Source organism: Desmodus rotundus, chromosome 2 (assembly GCF_022682495.2).
Source record: "Desmodus rotundus isolate HL8 chromosome 2, HLdesRot8A.1, whole genome shotgun sequence".
In the NCBI taxonomy this organism is placed as follows: Eukaryota; Metazoa; Chordata; class Mammalia; order Chiroptera; family Phyllostomidae; genus Desmodus; species Desmodus rotundus.
This window is the reverse complement of record NC_071388.1, coordinates 7,002,838-7,028,282: the sequence shown is the minus strand read 5'-3', so window position 1 is coordinate 7,028,282 and position 25,445 is coordinate 7,002,838. Positions and strand designations below refer to the sequence as shown.

At 41.5% G+C, this 25,445-nt stretch overlaps 1 protein-coding gene across 1 annotated transcript in view; it reads left to right on the top strand.

The window, feature by feature from the left end:
* LOC123480257 (cell adhesion molecule DSCAM) overlaps positions 1-25,445 on the top strand; it is a 452,836-nt gene that overhangs the window by 315,613 nt on the left and 111,778 nt on the right. The window contains exons 5-8 of the mRNA XM_053917294.1: positions 3,195-3,473; positions 6,969-7,244; positions 13,899-14,195; positions 14,935-15,210. Of these exons, the coding sequence (XP_053773269.1) occupies positions 3,195-3,473; positions 6,969-7,244; positions 13,899-14,195; positions 14,935-15,210 (1,128 nt within the window). The remainder of the gene's footprint in view (positions 1-3,194; positions 3,474-6,968; positions 7,245-13,898; positions 14,196-14,934; positions 15,211-25,445) is intronic.

Sequence of the window (25,445 nt, the reverse complement as noted above, 5' to 3'; positions counted from 1 at the left end):
AAAGTACAATTGTTGAAGTGTCAAACTTCAGACTATCAGTACACACTTGTTTTTTTGTTCTTGGGAATTTTTTTAATATGTATTTCAGTCCCAGAAACAATGGGCAGCCAATAGCAACAAGCACCTCTAATACCTAAATAATAGTATCATTTAAATATCATTCTCCATTAAAAGGGACTGTGGCCTCTTGGGAAAATAGTGGATCATAGGTCTGGGACAGGTAGGGTGTGTAAGATGAGCCTGAAACACTCATGAAGGCTCCTCACAATGATACAGGAGCCAACTTTTAAAAGAACTTTTATTTCTTTTAAAAGTGTGATTAGTTGAATATTAAAAATACAATGATTACATTTTACTGATCACTATTAAATATGTAAAAAATCTCTTGAGTTTACTAGGATTTTACGTAAGTACTAATGCACCAACATGCACATACAGTATACACTTCCATGTACACATATAATACATAATTTAATAATAACAAAAACAATAATAAGAATCTCTTTTGTCTACCTAGTAGTAACAAGGGTACCAACTAAATATTCTCCCTGTCTTTCCAGTAGCTACTGTATTTCAATATAACCAAATAACTCCAGTTCAGGAAGATAAGTTCTTATTTACAGAATATTTACATCTACTGAATATGGTGAAGGGAAAAAGAAATTAGAAGATCGCCATTTCAACCCCTAATAAATTAACTAATTCAGACATACCTTATCATATAAACTTGCCGGTCAATTTATCCCTAAGTTTAGGAAAGCCATACATGATGTGATGCAAAGAGAAAGAAAAAGGGTTGAACTTGATCTAATCAACCCATTGGAAGTAAACTCCAGTTTATAAGGCAAATGAAACTAGCAGAACAAGTTAAAGGACTCTATGAAGACAGAAATTCAGAATGCGGGGTTTTCTGCAGACAACAACCCGGTTTCTTCAATAAGTCAAAGACAGGAGACAAAAAAAGAAAGCGAATCTGCTCTGGATTAAAGAGACTCGAGACAAATAGGAACAAAATGTTACCTGTAGAACAATCCTGATTTAATTAGCTCAATTGTAATAATCATCATAAGCTTTTTTAGCTCATCAGGAAAAACGGAATATAGAGTAGATAAAAGATAACACCAAGAATGTATTATTACTGTAGTATAATGTTGGCATTGTGATTACATAAGGAAATTCATTTTTATTAGAGGGACACACCAATGATGTAGTGGTAACAAAGGTTCTATGATTTGGCTCAAGTATGTTAGCACCAGAAGCAAAGGCCATACAGAAGTAGATGAAGGATAAGAAGATATTGATGCCTGTTGAGCCTGGGTGATGCATATATGAAGCGCACTATATTATTTTTGACTACTTTTGTGTGAGCTTGCAAATTTTTGTGATAAAAGCTATTTTAAGATGTAAATAAAATGTTGGAAGACTAAGTGATAAAAATTGAATGCAGTGCTGCTGTTTGGTTGTACTAATTCTATAGACGACCAAACATCACCACGAGAGCCTGTCTCGAGCGCTGAGAACGAAGCATAAGGTCTGCATGGACAAAGGCTCCATAGCTGGCATCGTGGCCTTTTATGTGTCCAATCCCTGCGGAGCCCCGCAGTCTAACAAGTGCATGGATGTAATTACGGAATACAAATCCTTCTGTTATCAAAGGACGGAACTTCGGGAGAGTCCTGGAAACTCCCTCACAGATTCCTCAGGAGGTGATTTAGGTCCCCTCGTCGTATCCCAGGGAGCATCCACATTGTTCTCCTAAGGCACCAGAGAAGTGAAAGGGGCTGCTAGTTGGTTGAGGGTCTCTGTTTCTGTGGTTACCACGGAAAGTCATGGAAGTTACAGCTGATTTCCTCCTGTTTTCATCCGTGCCTGCTGGCTGCCCCCTGTGGCTGACTATGGAATTGCAGCGTGTTAAAGAGATTTCTAGAAGGTTCTTACTGGAAAAGCGAGAGGATATCCAGTTGCTTGCATTGGGCTTTATTATAGGGGGCCAACAGTCATAGCAATTCTGTGACTGAGACAAAGATAATTAAGTGTTAGGAATCCACGTGTGTTTTGTAATGTCCTTGCGGAGACCAGTGTGGCTGCTCCTGCTATTCTGAATAGGAAGAATTAGAAGAAAGAGCAAGGCAAGGTCGCTGCGTTTCATTTGAAACATCCAATCAGGGATCTCTATTTTACATTTTTCGTGGTTATCCCTGAGGACATCGCTTTCCCCAAGCAAGCTTGGACATGGAGCTGAGTGGTTCCCATGCCCCAGATCTTGAGAAGGTTTTGCCCTTTCCCACATGTGGCTCAAGACTATAATGCAGGCCAAACATCATTTGGTAGAACAGCTAATGATCCATTATAAGTTTCTAACAACAGGGTGATGCTATAATTGATCATCTGGAAGCTTCTTTATTTTAACCATTTAATTTTTGCCACACCTTATCTTCAGTCCTTCATCTCCCCTCAGATATGATCTGTTCAGAGAGCTCACCCATAAAGACCACTCCTAAAGCCCCTTCACACCACCCCCAACACATTCGCCTTCACTCGCTCTGCCATCCCATCTATTTCCTTCACTGCACTGACTACAAGCCCAATTATCTTCGTGTTTGGTTACTAATACGTTTCCTGGGCCCTCACACACCCACCCAACTAGAACTTAAGCTCTGCGAGGACATCCTTGCCTGTCTTGTTCACCACTGTGTCTCCAATGCCTGACTCTGGGCTGGTTCCGGACTTGGGGTTCCAATAACATTTGTTAAATAAATAAATAAAATGAAACACTTCCAGCTTTAATAACTATGTGTAAAAATCTGTTTTGTGACCTAAAGTATACCAATGTTAAATATTTCTACTACTGTCGCTTTCTTGAAAGGGGAAGTCCATTTTCTCTGGTTATAAAAACACCCAGTTCTTGACCTGAGAGAGCGACTCCCATTGAAGCATGCTGCTTCTGAAGTTCTTCGTATTCAGTAGGGGATGAAAAATAAAGATATTTCCACTTCAAACTCTTACTGATTTTGAGCAGGAAAAAATTGATATTGATAAGACTTCTTTTTTCTGTTTCTATACAAAACCTTACAGATCTGTGTCAATAATTGGTATGACATACAGAATTTCAATTATACGTGAGGTCCTGTGAGTCTAAATGACCACCGCAGCTCCTCCTTCACTGCATCTAAGAGTTTTTCTTCCTTCCACAGACCCAGCGAACTCAGCCCCATCCATACTGGATGGGTTTGATCATCGCAAAGCCATGGCAGGGCAGCGTGTGGAGCTGCCGTGCAAAGCGCTTGGGCACCCTGAGCCAGATTACCGCTGGCTGAAAGACAACATGCCCCTGGAACTTTCTGGAAGGTTCCAGAAAACCGTGACGGGGCTGCTCATTGAGAACACTCGTCCCTTGGACTCAGGCAGCTATGTGTGTGAAGTGTCCAACAGATATGGAACTGCTAAGGTGATAGGCCGCCTGTACGTGAAACGTAAGTTGGATGGTAACTTACAACAGTGATGGTGGCTGCCACTGGTGGGGCTCTTGTGACAAGCTGACCTCGGGGCTTTCTCTGTAATATTCCATTGATTGCCACAACAGTCCTGCTGAGACCAGTATTAGCCCCATTTTGCAGATGAGGAAACTGACCCTCAAATTACTCAAAGTTGCACAGCTAGAGAATGTAGAGCTTAGGATTGAATATAGGTCTGTCTGATTCCCGTTCTCAAAATCCCAAGATTCCTATTAGGCCCCAGATTGCATGTCCAAGATCACGTTACCTAGCTGTTGAATTAAGAAGGGCCAGCCTCCCTGGAAGTCAACAGAGGAAGGGGGGTGGGACTGTGCTATCACACAGTCAGGCCATGGTGGCTGTCTTTGGCCTGCTTCCAGGTGCTACTTTAAATTCCTCAATGGGGCTATAGCCAGTAGAAATTATTGGGTTGGAAATTATTCAAATATTGGACGTGGACTCAATAGTGTAGGTCATTTAGCCCAGTTATGGCGGATCTGTTGAATCTCCAGGTGACGTGTGGGGACTGTCTCAAGGACTGTGTAGAGAAGGGTGCTGGAGGCAGACTCCGAGGAACGAGGGTGTGAGCATGGAGGGGAACACCCTAATCCTGCAGAATACCCTCAGTTCAGCTTGCACGGAAACCCAGTCACAATGGGTTACCCAAGACCAAGTGGGCAGAATGGGGCGGCAGAATGTTGGTCAAAATAGATGGCTCTTAGTTGCCAGTGTAATGTTATATAATATATATAGTGTTTTTTATATATATAGTTCAATGAACTGAACTGAAGAAACTGAATCACAAGGGTCTGATACTGAAAGGGAGGCATTTTCTTACCTGGCTTCCCCCAGCCCCTGCCTGACTATGGAAGTGCTCTTCAACGTCACCCTGGGTGTAGACTGCTTTAGCGCAATCCCAGCCCAGGAGAATATATTTAAATATCCCAGTGGCTTTCTGGGTCCAACAGCCCAGGGTGAGTCCTACAAATGTCACTCCAACTTGCTCAGACTGGGGATAGAAAGAAATGGAACACAGTGCTGGCACAGTTCCATTTCTAGTGCTGAGGAACCTTGCACATGAAATAATGAAGCATTGGGCAGCAAGGAAGAATTATTCCCACAGGCTCAAAATCTCCTCTGTGGAAAAACATGTTTTATGGCCCCCTATTTGCTGTCGAATAAAGTTTATATCTTCAAAGATTATCAAAAGCATCCCAAGTGAACTTGCCTGGTCATATTTCCCATAGTTTTGCTTCAAAAACATCTACGCCTGCTAAATAAATCTCCCCACTTCCTATTCCCCGTACAAACCCATTATTTTCCTAACTGCAAGTCATGTTGCTCCCTCCACCTCGAGGGTGGGTTTCAAATACGTGAATGTCTGAAACTTCCCATCTTCCCAAATTCGAGGCAATGCCCTTCCCCAAAGCCTTTCCGCATCCCCTTACCCCCATCTTCTGCTCAACTCAGAGCATTTTATTGCTTTCCCTGTAAAAGCATTGACCACTCTCTACACTTTTAAAGTCATTTGTGGACAAGTCTTCATTCTGAATATACGTTTTCACCATTGTACTCTTCTGGCACATTTCGACAGGTTCTCAAAGGCTTCTTGAATGTTCCCATCCTCCCTTCTGACTACTCCTTTGTCTTTTTTCTTTCTCCTCTTGACTGAAAGCATTCTCTTGGGTTCCAGATTTCTATTTGATCTCTTCTCTTCCTTTGGTGCTCTCTTTTATTCTTCTGGCTCAAACTCCTCCCCTCTGGAAAGAGGCCTGAATATACATGTTGAGCCTCCGCTCTTTTCTTTTTGAGTGCCAGTGGAGCATGTCTCCCAATTTTAGATCCCATGTGTAGGTGGCACTTTCAAAGAACAATGTCCCAAACCAAACTCTCCACCATCTCTACCTTGTAAATGGCTCTCCTCATTATTCCAGACGTCTTCCTTCCTCAAGCCACCTCTGATGGCAAAGTTTAAACCCTTGGTCCTTTTTAAGCCTTCTCTCTCTCTCTCTCTCTGGGCAAGTCCTGCCAAGTCCTAGAGATTGAATCTTAGTGTTTCTCAGCTGTGCTGTTCACCTCTGCCCTGTCTCAGATGGAGTCTTTATTGTGCCTCAACTCCCCATTTGCGATGCCTCTTCACTGACCAATGTCTCCACTCTGGTTTGTCCAACACAATATGAGCAACCCATTCTTCTAAAAATGTGCTTGACTATAGCCCTCACTTCTTAAAATTCCAGCAAGCTTTCTTTAGTGTCCTCTGAATTAATTTCAAAATACGGGGCTCTTTGCAGCCTTGTCCCAGGCAGCCTTTGTCATTTTTCTCCTGCTCCTCCCCTGCAGAGACCAGTCTGGCATCCAAACCTGGAGCCCTTCCTGCGCTGTGGCTGTGCATCCTGCCTCAGTTCAGCAGGCCCCAGTCTCTGGAGTGCCCCCTGGCCGCAGCTCTATCCATGCTTGCTATCTGAGGACTTTCTGTTGATCCCTTGCCACATATTATATGTCTCTATTAAACTACTTTGTTACTAAATTCATTCTCGTGTTTGTTTTATCTGCCTAGAACCCTAAGCTCCTTGGACCCAAAGACTTCCCAGTGTGGTGACATTAGCAGTAGGAATAACTGGGGTAAAACACTGGTGTTTGCCATTTACCTGTTGAGTGGATTTGGTTAATTAATTTTTCTGAACAACCATTTCCTCTTCTGCAAAATGGAGATAACACAAAACTTGCAGGATTATGGGAAGATTGGCTTAAATAATGTACAAAGGTGTTTGCTAACTTTATGGTACATGCTAGTTGTACCACAAATGTTACTCATCTTTGTCTCATCTGTGATTTTAATCCCGTCCTTGGTATACAGTAGATGTTCAATAAAAGCTCGCTAAACTGAATTGGGTTTGTTGAATGAAAACATAGGAAGTCAAGGATGAGGTTTCCAACCCTGTCCAAACCAGTGAGCCTCATTTTAAACGAGCAAACAAAACAAACCCCTGCTTCACGGTCATGAATTCCCATATCAGCTTGTTTCCTTACAGCTGGTATTAGCCCTGGTTAAGCCACATAAGGGATGTGAGTGAGTATATGTGTGTGCGGGAATGGCCCAGAGCAAACCCACCTATTCCACCTTGAGACAAGGCAAATAGGATTTAAATATTCAAATATTTCTGTCTGTCCCAGTAACCAGTGCACTGCATTTCATATTGCCAGTGGGTTAATACTCATGCGTATTCAGTGAGAAAGCAATTTGACCAATATTAGTCTATTTGCTACATAGAGAGAGAAGTCCAGGAAAACAAATTGCAAAGAGGGTACTTGCCCACAAAACGCCCCGCCCTAACATTGTCCTGAGCATAAGAACTTGCGGAATGGGTTTACGGTGAGGGACTTGCCTTGTCGAGAGCCCAGCGTGTTGTTGAAATGCTATCTACACGTGTGATCTTTTTACCTTCTCTGTTTTCTCTTACCCAAAACCTCCAGAGCCACTGAAAGCTACCATCAGCCCCAGGAAAGTTAAGAGCAGCGTGGGTAGCCAGGTTTCCTTGTCCTGCAGCGTGACAGGAAGTGAGGACCAGGAACTGTCCTGGTACCGAAACGGTGAAATCCTCAACCCTGGAAAAAATGTGAGGATCACAGGGACCAACCACGAAAACCTTATCATGGATCACATGGTCAAAAGTGACGGGGGCGCGTACCAGTGCTTTGTGCGCAAGGATAAGCTGTCCGCTCAAGACTTTGTGCAGGTGGTCCTCGAAGGTCAGTGGTGCAGGTGGTCCTTGAAGGTCAGTGGGCCTCCATATAGGTAGGGCTCGGCTGCGAAAGAGCCCAAACCCAGAGCACTCAAAGAGAAGAATAAAGGGCAATACAGGGCTGAGAACTCTCCATTGCATACCTATCTGACCTTTCTTTACCTGTCTGACCTTTATACCCCTCTAAACCTTTCTATCTATAGGAGCAGCTAATAACTCTCCATACTTTTTCAAGACAAAGCAGGCAAGTGAAAGAACAGGCTCTGGAGAAATGAAAATTGCACGTGGTGGCAGTAACATGAGTAATGTCATTTCACATAAATTTAACTAACATGAACCTTGCGCACACACATGTTTAAACTTACTTGGCACAATACAGATCTCTGAAACTGTGAAACTCACGGTGTGGTTGGCAGTTCACCGTCCTCTAGGCCAGGGGATCTCAACAGCGCTCTTTTTGGAGGGCTGTTAGGTTTTTGCAATACCTCTGGCCTCTACACACTAGATGCCAATAGCACCTTTCTACAAATTGTGACAGCCAAAAATGTCCCCAGATGTTGCCGAATGTCCCAGGGGTGCAAGATAGCCCCTTGTTGAGAAGCACAGTATTAGATGTGAAATGCAAGGCAACATTTCAATATTGTGCTTGACGGAGTGAAAAATGGCGTTTGTCTTGGAGGGTCATCCCTGGCTGGGTCCCCATATTCAAAGATTTAGGTGAATGGAATTCTGAGGGATTACCTTGTGGTATAATAATAGGTTTCAGATATCTTTTATTGGCGTGGTTGTTTATTTAACTGTCTGCAGCCTACTCGCACCTTCAGGCTTATTGATCAGCCAGGGAAAGAAGCTATTAAAGTAACATTCAAGTGAGACATATGTTTATCACCAGATAATTGAACTAGCTTTTATCTTTATATTTGTGTGTCTTAACTGTGCCTTTATATATAATTTAGAATTTTCCTGTTACCAACATATAAAATAGTTACATGCATGGACTCTAAGGGGAGACAAAATAAAATCCTTTCATGGATGAAAATAAGTTTAAATATGTCTTGGTGCTGAAAGGGTATTTCTGTGATTTCTTTTTTAACCTCAGTCAGTTTTTAAGAATAAATAGGCTTAAATGGCATTCTTATTTTGATTCAAGCATTTACTTGCAGGCAATGAGTTTTTTAAAGCAGAGATGAAATTAGCTGAAGGCCCGGACCTCATATTAAATGCCTGACACCGTGTTCCACATAGTAATTAAGTGCAGAAAGTAACCAGTTTGTACAGAGCTGGATTGTTAATGATGATGCACTGTAGTCCTCACATGGCCCCTATTTTTAGATTCTTTGTAGAAAAGGGAGAGATTACCTTTCCAGGCCTGGTTACCATGGCAACCATCTTGTGCCTAAGAAAACCTAAAGAGCATATTGATAATCCATAATGATGTCGAAAGGGTTCAGGTTATCACGGAGTGACAGCAAGAAAGATTTCGAAGACACGCAGGTCTCCCTGGGAAATTAACGTCTGCTTTCATCTCCAAAAAAGCCTGTCACTTGAATGAAAAAAAGGAGGTAGAGGAGCACCCTAAGCATACTCACGGATTTATTTGCCGCATGTCAGTTTCCATTCAGGACAAGAAGCTTCAATTTATTTTTTCTCTTCTGAGAGATGACAGTGCTAATGTAGCAAAGGAGAGCAGAAATGGGACTACAAGTACGTATCTAGTATCTGCCTTAAAACGTTGTCTAACTAGTATCCTCAACTATAATCTCCTGTTACTACCAACAAAGTACTATGGGTTAACATAACTGTAAAAACTCATGATACTCTGAACTAAGAATGGCCATTGATATAATGCAGAATTGGAGAGTATTTCCTACTAGGCCAAAGAAACTGGAATGGAAGTCTAACAAAACTGGAATCCTATATTTACACATTCAAGATCAAACCAGAATAACTTAAAAATGGAAGGACAAAAAAAAGAATGAGAAAAGGTCCTATTTATTGAAATGATGGGATAGCATGTATCAGACTAACGAGCCTGCAAGAAGGTAAAAAGTGGGGAAAATGAAGCTATACGCGCACACTGAAGGGACAGCCAAAGGGAGGCAGAAAGGATTTGGCCCTTAAAAGAGGGGAAAAGATTAGGTGGTATCTACAATGATACCACATTTCCTCTGAAGATACTCTCCAGTCTTCGTGAGGGGTGACTAGAACACAGAGGGAAAGCAGAAAAGCACGGCCTTATGGGATTGGGGTGCAGAAGGGAAGAGGTCTGAGCTGTTGAATCACCTGCCAGCTGAGAGAGGTAAGTGGAGATTCTAAGAAGGAGCAAATGACCTTCCTTTTAAGTAGTGAGTCTTAAAATATGAAAATGAAGTTCCTTGAAAAACTTGGTTGATACCTGAACTGAAAAAAAGTTGAAGGAGAATCCAAGAATATGATAAAAATAACTAGATATCCAAAACACAGAGAAACAAACAAAAAAATAGGGTACAGATGACAAACTGGGAATAGAAACAGGTCCTGAGAGGATCCAGGTATTAGAATTAGCAGGCAAGGACTTCAGAGATATTTAAAATACATTCAATAACTTAATGGAAAATTCCAGTATAATGAATGGACATGTAGGAAAGACCAGCAGAGAAATAGAAACTATAAAATGGAACTAATAGAAATGAAAAAATTTACTGTGTTGGCTTTAATGGAGGATTGCAGAAGGAAGAAGAAAGGACTCGTGAATTTGAGGACAGAGTAGAAGAAATTATCTGAAGCACAGAGAGAAAGAGGACTCCAAATGTCATTAGCAGAGCCTCAGTGACATGTAGGACATTAATCAGATCCCCTGGTATACATGTAATTAGAGGCTCAGAAAAACAGAACTCAGAGAATGAGGAAGAAAAATATTTGAAGAAATAACATCTATCATTTCCAGAAATTTGGTATAAAAATAATATTACAGATCCAAGAAACTCAGCAAGCCCCAAGAAGACTGAAAACAAAGAAAATCACAGGCAGGCACGTCGGAGTCAAGTTGCTGAAAATCAAAGAGAAACAGAACAGTACATAGTTCTAAGGGGGAAAAGTACTATGTAAAGGGGGCTATCAATGTAAATCGTGAACGACTTCTCATCAGATACTTTGGAGGACAGAAGACAATGGAGCGATGTCTTTAAATGGTGAAAAAAAATTTTTTTTAACTGTCAGCCTACACTTCTATATATTTTCCATAAACAAAAGCTCCAAGAATGTGATGCCGAAAGACCTGCATGTTAAGAAATAGTGAATGACCTCATTCTGCGTGAAGAAAATGACCTAAAATAGAAAGTCAGATCCATAGGCATAAAAAGCATGAGAAATGATAAATATTTTAGTAAACATTTAGCAAAATAGTTTTTTCTCTTTCAATTTCTTTAAACACTTGACAAATATAAAATTACAACACTATATTATTAGTTCATAACATAAATAGATATAATAACATAAAGGACAGAATATAAATTATTTTAAATTATTTGCTGCAATGTTCTTATATTTCACATGAAGAACTACGATTTTAACTTTTAGATGTGATTGAAGCTATAGGTACATATACACTCGTACATGCACACATATGTATTAATGTAGATAAAATATAAGTGAAATGTATGCAACTACGGACCAGTAGAAAATATTTTACACACACATTTACATGTAATATATACAAGGTCTGACAGAAGTAACACCTGCTTGAGTGTGGTTGATAGGGTAATAATGTGGGCGTAATAATTTATTGTTTTAATTTGAACATTTCACCTAAAATGTCATGCAGTATGCTTGAGTGTGATATTGTTATGTTACAGAATTACATGATTTAGTGATAAAAGATTTTGTAATAAAAAGGGGCATTATTTGTGCCAGACCCTGTACTGTATAAACATCTGGCCAACATTATGTATAATTTATGCAAGATATCTGACAAATATATCTTACCATTATATCAGACATGTTTATGTACAAGGACACTTGTTCACTTATATATGTGTGTGTGTGTACAGTTGCATTCAGTATCCATAAAGAACTCCTACAAATTGATAACAAAGACAAACCGTCTAACATAAAAATACACACAAAATTTCAGCCGACATTTCACAGAGGAAACACACAAACAGCCAATAAGCAAATGAGAACAACATCGCTCCCATGGTATTTGCCAAAAATGCCCAACCTGCATCAAATCGTGAAGAATTATCAAACAAGCTGAATTTGATCAACTGGCTACCAAGTAACCAGTTTCAAAAATGTCAAAATGAAGAAACACAAAAGACACCAAAAAACATTCCAGGTTAAAAGACAGTAGAGAGCTGGTAAATCATTGTTAACGTGACCCTGATTGGACCAGGAAAAAAAATAGCTAGAAGGGGCATTTTTGGTCAGTTGGCAGACTCGGTGTGGACCAACATTATAGCGCTGTTCCAAAGTCACCTTCCCTAATTTTGCCAACTCTACTGTAGTTGTGATGGAAGCGATGCCTCCGGAAAGAGTACACACTCTAGGGTTCCATCGTTTTGAAGTCAAGAGCAGGCAAAGCTAATACATGGCGATAGGCATCAGAGCAGCGCTGCTGTCTGGTGGGTGGACACCCAACAACACTGGGGGTCCCGGGAAAGTGTTGTATCTTGATTGTTTCGGCAGTTACAGGTGTACCTGAGTTTTAATGAAACTCCTTCTGTTTGCACACTTACAATATATTTCGCTGTATGTAAACTTTATCTACAAAAAATAGTGTAAACTTTTCCAAACAGACTTTAGAAGATGAGTTTTCAGTGCTTAGGGTACCAATTAGGGCAAAGACATTTATAGTTAAATACACCTTTAAAATAAAACATCGAATTATAAGGTGAAATAAGATAATGTCAGCATTCCCAAGGGCTGGTTATGTACGGAGACTAACGACCACGATGGCGTCTAACTCCTCTGTCAGCTACACGCAGAGTGTGGTGAGGCAGGCTCTGCGCTGTCCCACAAGTTCTTCATTATAATATTAGGAAGCTCTGTTTTTCACCTTTGACAGCTAAAGGAAGATGCCTACAATCCAAGGAAATGGAAGATGCTATGTGTGGATGAATGCCCCTGGGAAAAACATACTTGAGGTCCTTCTGCAGCCACCTAAACATGAGTTGGAATGAAGAAGTTGAGAGTGAGGAATTTGCAAATGAAAAGATGGCAGAGGGCGGTAGGGAAGCCCCCCAGAATGGCTCCCCCAGTGAGAACCCTACACAGCTGGCCCAGGTGGCCACAGAGATAGGCTGCAAGGTTTGGGGTGGCAAGTACCTCTTGCTTGCAGGGTTTTCGGAGGTCTTAGCAGCTGTTTTTCTGTGCTGGAATTTCAAGCTAGCTTCAGTTTTGTTGCCCACATTTGTTTTGCTTATACTTTTCAACAATTTATACATATATATATATATATATATATATATATATATACACACACACACACACATATACACACACATATATAACTTTTAAAATAAAAATTAAAACACTAAAAAATAAGATCTGTTAATTATCATCTTCCATTATGTATAAACCCTGAAAGTGAATACAATTAAAAAAATTCCCTCCAGCAAGGGTTATTCCCAGGCTCAGAAATCCTGTTTCATGTGATCACAGTTATGTCTGAAGGACCCACTTACACCCAGGGGGGAAAAGTGTCAACGTGTTAATTTATGTGCCCAGGGCGGGTAGGACTATTGGTAACTTTTCCTTCTTTTCACTCACACATTTCTCTTTAATATGCATGTATTTACCTTTTTTTCAAAGAGAGTCATATAAAAAATATGCATTTGTGGTTACTACCATACAATAGGAGGGAAATAGTCCTTATATGCGATAGAAAAATAATGGAATATGAAAACGTGGCCTTGTTGGAAATATGGGACATTCCCATGGAAACTTCCCTCTGCTTAAGCTCCCGGTTTGTCTGGGACAGTCGGGCTGTGCCTGTTCTCCTAGCGTAATCGTTCATAGGACCCATTTCACTCTCCACAGTGTCCCAGGGTGGGTGACAAATTATATGGCCACCTCACTTAAGATACTTAGAGAGACAGTTAATACATGCCAAAAGGGTCAAACTTTATTTTCCACCCATTCCAGAGCATTCATGGAAATTTATGTGCACTTATCATGTCATTAAAGCTATAAAAGATGATTTCTTATGAGAAAATGAAGATGAGATCATCTGCTCCACCCCCTCCTCTCTTTCTCCTTCAATCCTTCACAATTACCCAGTAAGCAATCCCTAATTAACTGCGGAGAAGTGGAAAGCTAAAGGGAGGGGTGTGGGGGGATGGATTTACCCTGTGCTTCTTACTTCAGGTGGGGCCATCCAGTTTCGAATTGGAGACTTCTTGGGAGCTGACATTGTTTAACATGACTGTCTGGTTTTTATCATCGTTCTTCTTATTATGAACATAGGAAATGCATAAGTGATTGTATAAAGCTTGCTAATGCTGCGTTGACCTCTTTCGAAAATGAAATCTAGTTCTGATTGGAATGCAGCTTTAGCAATAAAACCAGTTTGTTGTAGTGTTAATAAGCACGACATCTGCCTCCCAATCATTAAGTAAACGGGTTTGGAAGTTGTTTAAAAATCCGTATGTGACACTTGCTTCCATAATTTGTCTTCCTGCAGATGGAACTCCCAAAATTATTTCTGCCTTTAGTGAAAAAGTGGTGAGTCCAGCAGAACCGGTTTCCCTCATGTGCAACGTGAAGGGCACGCCGCTGCCCACGATCACGTGGACCCTGGACGACGACCCGATTCTCAAGGGTGGCAGCCACCGCATCAGCCAGATGATCACGTCGGAGGGGAACGTGGTCAGCTACCTGAACATCTCCAGCTCTCAGGTCCGAGACGGGGGCGTCTACCGCTGCACCGCCAACAACTCGGCCGGCGTCGTCCTGTACCAGGCTCGAATAAACGTAAGAGGTGCTTGTCAAATCAGCTCCTCAAAAAACACACATAACTCATTGTAGTGGAAAAGAAGGTTTCTGCATGCACCGAGCTGGGTCTTGGAATGCTGAAACGGAGTAGCTGTCCCGCTCCATTTCCTACTCCTTCCTCCCCACTCGGCAATGGCACTGACCCGGACAATGTCGGAAATGGCATTTCGGTGTCTTTAGTCAGCTTGTCCTGCAGTTTTACTCTTCGACGTGTCCACTTGATTGATCCTTTCCTGGTTTATGCTCTGCATGCTCGTTCCTTCCTACTCTTCTTCCGTTCTACAACATTCATGGGAAACCTTCATGGACATGGTATTTAACTTACATCCATAGTGCGACTTGGCATAACCTCCATCTTCATAACTATAGAGGGAGTTAAACCTTGGAGTCGCTACCAGTGATCTCAAGAAAAGAGCATGCTTGTTCAGTGCGGGCCAGTTACTTTTTATTGGTGAGATTGCCCTCTGTCATATAATTCAAAACATTTTAATAGAAGTAGTCAACAGTTAAAGTACTTAATGTCCATTGAGTCGATTTGCAAATAAATGACTCTAAAAGGAACTGAAGCCATCTTAGAGAAAATGCCAAGTGCAGAAAAATTTAATTGAAAAAGTTGTCCTTACGTGAAAACAATCTACATTTTTAACCCAAGGAAGAGTGTACCCATTTCTGCACATAAGAGGTACCCTTAAATTATTTTCAAGAGTTTCTTTGTGTCTCTCTAGGGCCTGCAAGTATTCGACCAATGAAAAATATCACAGCAATAGCGGGACGTGACACGTACATTCACTGTCGTGTGATTGGCTATCCGTACTACTCCATCAAGTGGTATAAGAACTCTAACCTGCTTCCTTTCAACCACCGCCAAGTGGCATTTGAGAACAATGGGACTCTGAAACTCTCAGACGTGCAAAAGGAGGTCGACGAGGGAGAGTATACATGCAACGTGCTGGTTCAGCCACAACTCTCCACCAGCCAGAGCGTCCACGTGACAGTCAAAGGTAAGGCTGACCCGCCCTGCTCTGTCCCCACTCAGCTCACCATTACTCAGCTCAACTGTTTCAACAGTTAGGAGTGGGATAATTTAGACCCTGCGTGTTTAAGATAAGACAGTTACCTTCCTCACTTATAAAGACTGAGGGATGCTAGAGTAGACTAGATGCTCTGTTTTCTCTACCACCACGTCTTCGCCAGACCCGTGGTCGATACAGCTTTCCTTTCATGGGCACATTTGGCTTGGTGGTCCAGAGGCTATGTGTACTTAATATGACCCTAGGAAAAAAGAAACACGTCATTGGCTTGGTTATGTAGTTGTCTGACAGATAATTTTAAAACATCTTCCTTTTTTTTTTTCCTAAAAACTCTCAAGAGGGAGTTCTTTTCGAATCCAGCTGGAAGACAGAGGGCTGCAGGTGAATGTCTCATCTCAGAGATGAGCAGGTCAAAAAACAGCATTGGAACGACATGATTAAAGGACCCCACAGAAAATATTCCCAACTTAACTTGTTCTTTACAGCATGGCACGGACCAGCATGGAATCTAGCCTTCAGGATAGACTTTAGAGGTCATGCAACTCACCTTCAGTGTCCTTACTAGTAAAGACAAGTGAAATGACAAGACTCGGGACACAAGCTTTGTGGTGGCAGATGCTTAGGGGAAACTGTTTTTTCCATTCCCGAATTCGGTTTCCTCAGCAGAACAGAACATGGAAAATTTTAACTATGTAAACAATTGGCATAAAGTAGGTCATGAAAATAGCTCTAATATATTATGAAAAAAATTCAAAAATGTGTGGAAGCAGCTTCCTGCCCCACTAAGCTGCCTCCCCGAGCGGTCCAGGCTATCTCCCCAGTCCCAATAATCGTCTCTTGGTGCCTAGTTACAGAGTTGCAAGGGTTATCATGGTCTTCCCCAACCTTCTTTGCACACAAACCCTGTTAGTTACCTTTTTAGGGATGCCTGTAAACACATACCACAATATATAGTTTGTTATGCATTACATGTTATACAATAAGAATTATGTATTTTATACTAAATATACCTACACATAACTAATTTTGAATATTTTATTTCAATAATCACATGTCTGAGGAATTTCCTCAAATAATTAGAAATTTTTGGCAAACTGCATAAAGTTTGTTTTGTGGTTGTATTTATTTCTTCAACCATCATTTATGGAACATCTACTCTATGCCCAGCATTACTCTATGCATGGAGAAAAACAGTGCTGAAGAAGGTAGACAAGGTCTGTGTCTCTCTCGGAGCTCTGCTTCTAATCAGAAGAGAAAAACAATAGCCAGATAAAACAAGCGAGTAAGCCATAAAGAGACTTCACAGTACTCAATGCTATGTAGAGAATTATACCGGGGCAGTATCCTGGAGGTTAGCTGCAATGAGAATTAGGAGCCATATCGATGAATTTTTGGTACTCTTATCTGAAAATTATTGGTCTATGCCCCGTGAATGAATGTTTCACCCACATATGGTTTTGTGACGTGATAAGTTGATCATTTAAAAGTTATCGTTTCACTGAATTCTACAGACCTTCCAAAGGTTGACACGAGTCATTATACAACATAAGAATTTCACCATGATCTCATCAGAAAGGGCTTCAAGTTCTGGGAGCTATCGAGCTCATGGTGGCAGATACAGGCTTTCCAAAATTCTGGGTTTTAATTGAAAGTTTGAATTTTATTATATGCAACAAACAGGATCAGTTATAATTATAGGAGCAAGAGACTCGTTTTTTTTCTTTTACAGCAAAAATATCTGCCAATTATACAAGCTTGAATAACTAGTTTTTTTGAATCCTCACCTGAGGACATGTTTATTGATTTTAGAGAGACAGGAAGGGACAGAGAGAAAGAGAGAGAAACATTGATCAGTTGACTCAGGCAGGTGCCCTGAGCAGGGGTCAAACCTGCAGCCGAGGCATGTGCCCTGACTGGGGAGCAAACCCACAACCTTTTTTTGACACACAGGATGATGTCCCACCCAACTGAGCCACCCAGTCAGGGCGTGAGTAACTACGGCTTTCAGATGGCCATTTTCAAAGAAAAGTGGAATTCCGTGAAAAAGACAAGTGGCTAGTTGAGTTTGTGACTCAAGCAAGCGCACAAGCATTTGGCTGTAAGTCAGCTCTCTGACTCCGTGAGCAGCAGACGCGCTCCGCGCCCCCTCCATCTTGTCAACACAGAACAGAGAACATGACAAACGACATGGCCTGAGGGTCAAGATTTATTAAAATTATTATTTTTATGGCTTTGTCAAATGTTCTTAAATAAAACTGGTTTAAAAATCGGGAGAGTGTGGCAGTAAACAATGCATGACCATGCGCACATTTTGGCGTGGACACAGTGGTTTATGCTAAGGCCCCAAGAGCCCCACCTCCCCGCCATTGCTTTTGCACATCTGTGCAAATGTCAGCACAGTAAGAAAGGCTAGTAATGTCCTAGTACTGGTATGAAAATGGTTGTCCTCTTGCAAGCCCCCCAAAGAGACCCCTCGGTTTCTGCCAACTACATTTTGAAAATATGTATTCCAGTGCCAAATACTTAGTTTATTTCTAATATTTATCTGTTATGAATGATGCATCAGTGAACTTCTTTATGCATTGGCCTTTGTCTGCTTTTAACATTACTTCTTTCAGAGAAAACCTTCAGACATAGCCTTTGGAGAAACATAAATATTTTGATTTCAATTTTTGAGAGGATATAAATTCAAAGGCCATTTGAATGATTAGCTTATACTCTGAAAATGTTCCAGGCAAACATAAATTGATGTGTTAATCTTGATCCTTTTGATTTTAAGTGACAGAAACCAACTCAGACCAGCTTAGGCCTTGAAGGAGAACTTACTGGCTCTTATGACCAATATATCTATGATTTTAGGAAGTAATTTAATCAAATAGTTTTTGTTTCAGGAGCTTTTTCTTTTAGGCACATATTACACAGTATACACATTTGCAGCTCCTTTGTGAGGATGAGATCATTTAGTACAATCTTTCATTATCATTACCTGGTGAGAAAGGCTGGTGAGTGGGACACTTTGGGGACTTGGGGTTTGTGGTATTTAGCACGGTGGTCAGGGAAGGCTTCTTTGAGAAGGTGGGATTTAAGAAAAGATATAAAGGAGTTCATGATAGCCCAACACATACCTGGGGAAAGAACATTTTAGGAAGAGGGAACAGAGAGAACAAAAGAGCCGGAAATGTTCCTGGAAAGCTCAAAGAATCGCAGAGGAGGCCAGTGACACCAGACCAGAGCAAACAGGGGGCTGTGAACAGGGGATGAGGTTACAATCCGCAGGTCATTTCACGTGTGACCTGGCGCACCAGGGCGTGGGTTGGAAGGACCTGAACTTTTCCTCTGAATGAGATGGGGGAGTTTTGGGATGATGTTAGACAGAAGTCACGTGGCCCAACTCAGGTTTAAAAATCCTACTCTGACTCCTGTGCTGAGAATTACACTAAAGGGCAAGAAGGGACAAGCAGGGTGACCCGTTAGAAAGCTGATCCAGGTGAGAGGCGGGGAGGCTTGGACCAGGGAGAGGGAGGTGGAGGTGGCAGGTAGAAGACAGACACTGTACATATTGTTAAGGTCTATTCAATCAGACTTCCTAATTGTGGGCATGAGGGAAATAAAGATGGAAGGAAAAGGCCCAAATTTTGGCCTGAGCAGGGCTCAGGAAAGTACAGGGCTGCCATCAGTGGAGCTGGCAAGAAATTCAGAGAAGAAGTTTAAGGGAAGAAATTAGAAGTCAAGTTGTTGATGTGTTGAGGCTGAAATATACATTAGACAAACCAGTGGATCCATTAAGTAGGAAGTTGAATATATGAGGGCGTGAAAGTTAGGAATCTGGACTATAGATTTGGAGACATCGGGAAGAAAGAATATGTAAAGTTATAGATAATGTGTAAGGCCCCAGGTCTAGGTGTGGCCACCAAGGGCCTTTGTATACCTCACTCTAGGTTTTAACATCATATAAACAGACTATGGCCCTGACCGGGTAGTTCAGGGGTTTGAGCATGATGCGGATCCCGGACAGTAGGATCCTGTGTTGTGGCTGCAATAGACAAATACACACGGACTACAGAAATCCTGTGGAGAAAAAGGGACGGCATGGCCTCTCTCTAAGGCAGAGAGAGGGCCCTGAAACCTCCACCTGGACAGGTTTTTATTGTTTTTCTAGGCACATTACATCAAGGATGGTCCTCATTTACTATGCTCAGGTTTGTTTTAGGTAGTTATCTTTTACAGACAACAAAGGAGAGGATGTTGCTAAATACATCAAAGAAGGACATTTGCAAATGTAAATGTAAAAGTGGTCAAACCGGTTATACTCCATACTTGGGAGGTTTAGCTCAGATTTTGGGAAGATAAAGATACTCAGTAAACATTTGCTGCCTCAATCCAGGGTGAGGGAGTTTTAGCAAAAGCAAGTCTCATAGCAGCTTAGGTACAATGCAGGCCTGATTCCCCTCGGGAGAACCTGTCCATGGGCGTGGGGCCTGTGTGCCGGATCTCACTCCCCACTGGCTTTTCCGAGTGGGGGCTGGGCCTCATTTCCCACGCTTGGAAGGGTTCCCTATAGGAACATCATTTCAATGCACTAAGGTTGTGGGTTCAATCCCCAGTCAGGACACATACAAGAATCAACCAATGAATGCATGAATGGATGAAGTAACAGATCTCGATCTCTCTCTCTCTCTCTCTCTCTCTCCCTCTCTCTCTCTCTCTCTCTCTCTCTCTCTCTCACATTCTCTCTCCCTCTCTCCTTCCCTCCCCCCTTTTCTTTCTCTCTCTAAAATCAATAATAAAAAAAGAATTTAAACAGACTTAGGTTCACATGAAAACTGATTCACCAAATATCTGAAGATAATATCTGATAAAAAAATCAAGCAAGGACAGCTTGAAATTTAAATTTATCTCTTTCAATTCTCAAGATTAGATAAATCAGTGTATTGATCGTGACCTTATTGATTGCCAAGTGCAGGAAGCTGAATGAAGCTAGCTCAGCACGAGTTCCAACAGTGTGTTGGGGAGATACGGATGGAGCCTCTAGGAAGTATTAAACCCATCTTTGAGAAGAGCTGAGATAGTTTAGGCCTCAGGGCAGACTTGATCTAGACCCTGAATGAGCATCTGAACCTGCTCTCTCTTTGGTGCTTCCCTCAGCACATGGGCTCAGTCAGTGCCCTCAGAGGAACTTCTCCATATTTGGCAGGTGAATTGGTCCTGGTGCTGTCTGGACTTACATGCCCACAACCTATTGAGGGAAAGCAGAGAGCCCTGCCCTGACAATTCCGAATAGGCAGATTTGGGGGAGGGACTCTGATTGGCTCCCTGCAGGCCACCAGCCCATTCCTGGACCAATCACTGTGGCCAAAGCTATGAGGTTCCTGGATAAGCTGCCAGCCTGCACCCACACCTTCACGCTTGGGACAAGATTGAGTTATCAAGAGAGGAAGAAACATTAAAACAACAGACATTAAGATAGTGAATTAAAATACAAACAGGCCTGCCAGTGACTTCAAGAATGTGTGTTCACTTCACTGATTAACATGTGCTCAGTAAAGAACAGCCCTAAACAGGTCAACAGCTCAGAAAATGAATTGTACCCAATGTCTAAGCACCCTCCCGAAAAGAAACCAAGCCCAGAGATAAGAACCTGATTAGGTGACGGAAGCCAAGCGGAGACTGGCATTAGGGAGGGCAGAGGAGGGGGCCAGATGGAAGGAGGATGTCAGGTGTGGCCATCAAATTAGACAGACAGACAGCAGAATGCCCTGCAGAGGCAAGATTGTCGTGAAACCGAAAGATCTCCGTGAAACGTACAACCACCAACAAAACTTTCAACAAAGCAAGCGTCTAGTAATGGCCTTCTAGGTGACACATCACATCACTCCATGGACCCCATCTTATGAGAAGGTCACACACTAACAAACGTGTGACTAGAAAAGCTTTAACAATGGGTTTACCAGGAAGCGGAAACACAGAACTTGCTCCAGAAATATCTGTTCAGTTGGTGTTCATCAGAAGTAAGTTAGTGTCTTGTGAACACCTGGGCAGAGGACAGAGCATGTGCTTTTAGTTAATCACCGCACCAAAACGTGTTTTCTTCGATGTTAAGGGGCGTTTTCTAAACTGAACACAATTGTTGGCTAATATCCTACCTTTCATTTAATTTCATCTTTTTATCTTTTTGAGACAAACGAACGGGTATATATCAAAAGAGGAAATTATAAGCTGGGTGGATAGGGTTTGGCCTGTTTAAACCTGTGTAGGACTTCCCAGATAAAAATACTAGTTTCTGGATTCTTGTATGTCAGCTTAGGGCATATTTCATCATATTCACATGCATTGAACCCTAGCAACGATGTCGAAAGTAATTCGGTTTGAGATACTTCTCAGATGTCTTGCTTACGATGACTTCTAACTTTCATTAGGTAGTAACAATTATATGCCGTTAATAAGTTTAGCCTTTACTCAGATGTCATTAGAAAGGCTGTAACCGAATTGACTTCTGAACACGGAAATTTGAAATGAAATATATAAATTAAATCATACTCTGATGGTCAAAAATTGTAGTCCATCAAAGCTTTTGTAAAAAAAAGTTAATAATGTTGACTGTTTTCAATTATGATAAGAATATCATAAGGGGAAAGATAAGGGATCAGCTGAATCACAGGAAAGACAGACTTTTTACTCTCCCTGTAGATCAGGATTGAAAAACAATCTTTCTTGTTTTATTCACATAAATACAGTTCCATTACCTTTCCCTTTAGACTACAGAGCGCATACTTTTTTCAGATAATTTTAGGAGCGCATATGTGATGCCTTGGAAGTTGCCATCCTTTGGAAGGGGGCCCATTTGTTTGCATCAATAATGCTGCCGTGTGAGACCAAACAGTGTTTAGATTGTTTCCAGGAGGCTCGTCTCTAGCAGTGACTAGCGGTACGTGTGCACACATGCGCATTTAGACGCCATTTGCAAACGAGACTATTTTCCAGCCCTGTCTTTTTTGGTAATAGTCATGGCCCTTTGCTTTTTCTTTCTTTCTTTTTTTTTTTTTTGTATCATGACTTGGAAATTTGAAAAAAACCCTCAAATATTGATATAAATAACAGAATTACTGATAATGCCTGAAACTTAAGCAGTTCTGAAATACACTGACTCACCAGAGGCCCAGTTTTGCTGCCTTCCAGCATGTAGGGGGAAGTCAAAATCCTTTCTTTCTTTCACTTCAATTTAACAAGCAGTGATATATTTAACACATTTCAAAGATTTTTCTCTCTCATTTTAGGTGCCACATTGAACTTGAACAGTGACTAATTGAGTGTTCTAATTGCTGGGGACCAACACTGCCAGGAAGTTAATTGGCTGCTAGATAAAAATGTCACCTTCTATTTATATTTACACTAAACTTTATGGTTTACAAAACACCTTCATATGTGTAACCTTAATTAACCCTCACAGTGACTCTGTAATGGAGATCAAACACAATCAGAGAAACAGTGAGAAAGAGCAGATTTGCTCACAGTTGTCCAGGAGCGAATTCAAGACTCACACATACATCTTTGCATTTCAATACAGCTCCATGGGGTGTGTCTAGAAAAGTAATTTACATTGCAGTGGGAAGCCAAGGTTGAAGCAGGAGAAATGGAGGCAAAGAACCCAGAAAGAAAAAAAAAGCTTTTTTAAAATAAAGAAAGAAGATTACTTTAAGTACAGGCGAAGGGTATTGAGCGTCTAATTGAAGAGAAGGTGAGAGAGAGACAGACACAGAGAGAGAATGAATATTAAATTAGAGAGATAAAAAGGAAGGAATGGATTTGGTAAGTGAGGGTGGGTAAAAACCCAAGATGAGTCCGGAAGTTCTGGTCTGGACGATGGAGAGGCCGAGACAGGGAACCTGGAACATCAGTGGCTTGAGAAAGTCTTATGAAGGACGTGGTTTGTATGCAGTGCCCGTGGACCGCCATTCTGGTCTCAGACCGTGGGAACTCGGAAATGCGGATTTGGAGGGCCAACGCTGGTGACGAGACGCAGTTGAGACTAAGAATGGGCAAGTGCATCTAAGAAGAAGCAAGCTCTCAGAATTATATTTTATGGATTTTTAAAATTAACATTTGCCATTAATGAGATAAAATGATAATGCCAGAAATGCAAAGAAAACTATCATGAGCCTTAGCTCCTTCGTCTTTGATTTCTATTTATATGTGCAGCACTCTCCCATTCTGGTTTAAGATCCATATATACCATGTCCCCCTTCGAACTGAAGGAAGAATTAGGTGTCACTGAGAGTGCTTCCAAGTCGTGGGGAGTGAACCTCTGTGTTCTGTAGCCTAACAGAGACCAGGCTCTGCCCACCCAGACAAAATCCTGTTTCCAGGGCAGCGTTTTGTCACATGCTGCATCTCACCCATCGCCATAGCATTCTCGCAGAGCGTCCGCTGGTGCCGGTGGGGATATGAGTACACGTTTTCTGTGCTGCTGAGCCTAGGTCTGCTCTCCCCCATGTCTACTTGAGCGGCCAGGAATGCCACCTTCTAATGCCGTCGTTCTTCAAGAGCTCCTGACGGCTGATGTCATCTGTGCCCAGAAACGGCCTTGACAGTGTCACCCACTCTCCCTTTCTGACATTTGCTCATTGGCTGTTCCAGCCATCAGCTTCCACCAGCTTCCAAACCCATCTCTGTCAGGGATGGAGACTCTTTTCTCCCTCCATCACTTTCACTTCCTTCCTTCCCCTCTCATGCTCTCTAGCTACTGGGGTCATTTCCAAGACTGTTGAAAGAAAACAGCATTTCAAGGTCATTTTTTTCTTGTAGATGCCTCAGTAAAGTTGAGCAATGTTTAATTTAGGGTCCTTTTTGCGAGGGTTGTGTGGCCATAAATTTTAGTCATTCGCAAAATTTTTATATTGATTTTCAACGACCACTGAGGGAATGCATGGTTTCTCTTATGAATAATATGGGAGAAAATAGACCTAGTAGGGGGCCATAAAGGTGATACATCAAAGATGTCATTCTTTGGTGGCAATTTATGATTTCAATTGGGAGTTTAAAATCTCTTTCTTGATTTAATATCCTGATGTGAAAAAAGGCCAATGAAGTGGGGAACTTCCACTCTCCATCCTTTTAAACGACCGAAGAAGAACTCATGCTTACATATGCTCAGGTGGCTGCCTCCACTCTCCTGGGCTGCGGGTCTGTGCTCTCAGCATCCACCTGCTCTTTCCTGCTCACGGGGATGTCAGAATTGAGCTCCAGTCTCTTTGCGTCCACTCTTCTGTGCAGGTTTGTCCTGGAGGTAGACTGCTGTGTGATTCCTCTTTTATTCTAGAAAATGAAGCTGGTACCTTTCTTCAAGGAAACTCTTTATTGATTTTTTTGAACAATAATATCTCAAATTGCTTTTCTCTAAGTTGTGTCTTTCCCAAGACTGTTTGTTGTCTTTTAACTTTGTCTTTGATGGGATCTTGATTAAGAAGTCTCCCATGAAAGATACATTTCTACGTGTTTTTTAATATTTACTCTGTTTACATTCCCACTGTCCTCATTTAGGTCTTTAATCTACACTGAGGGTTGTAGATATAGTAGAAGCAGGCGTCCGATTTCTCCTTTCTCTATATATTGAGTTCGTCTTCCTTATACAGTGTATGGAATAGCCAGCACTTTCTACTCGTCTCTATATGCCAAGGGGCCATGGTGGGGCGGGGGGGGGGGGTGGACAGAGACGGTTTTAGCTCTGTGAATTGTACTGAAGTTTTCTCCATGGAAGTTTAATTTTTTAAATATTTGTTTTCCTTATATTGCTGGGCATAAATTTCTATGTGTTTTATTTCATTGAATAATCATCTCTTCCTAAAATTCCCTTAATTGATCAGTTATTAGACTGAGTGTTAATATTACCACTCAGAATAGTTGATGTTGATTTACCTATTTTCTGCTATAATCTCTGATATTTGCATCTTTAATGATCTGTTATATATTCAAAAAAGCACTCTTCTTGCCTCCTTTTTTTCATATTTCCCTGGTAGATCCTCTCTCATTTCTTGAACTCTTGCTTTTCTGTGGCCTTTATGATGTAGGAATCCCACTGTTAGTCCTCACTGTGTGCATGACTTACAATGAATATTTAACACACATGTTTATTTTAATTAAGCTTATATCAAAAGTTACTTTAATCGCCCTGGCTGGTGTGGCTCAGTGGATTGAGTGCCTGCCTGTGA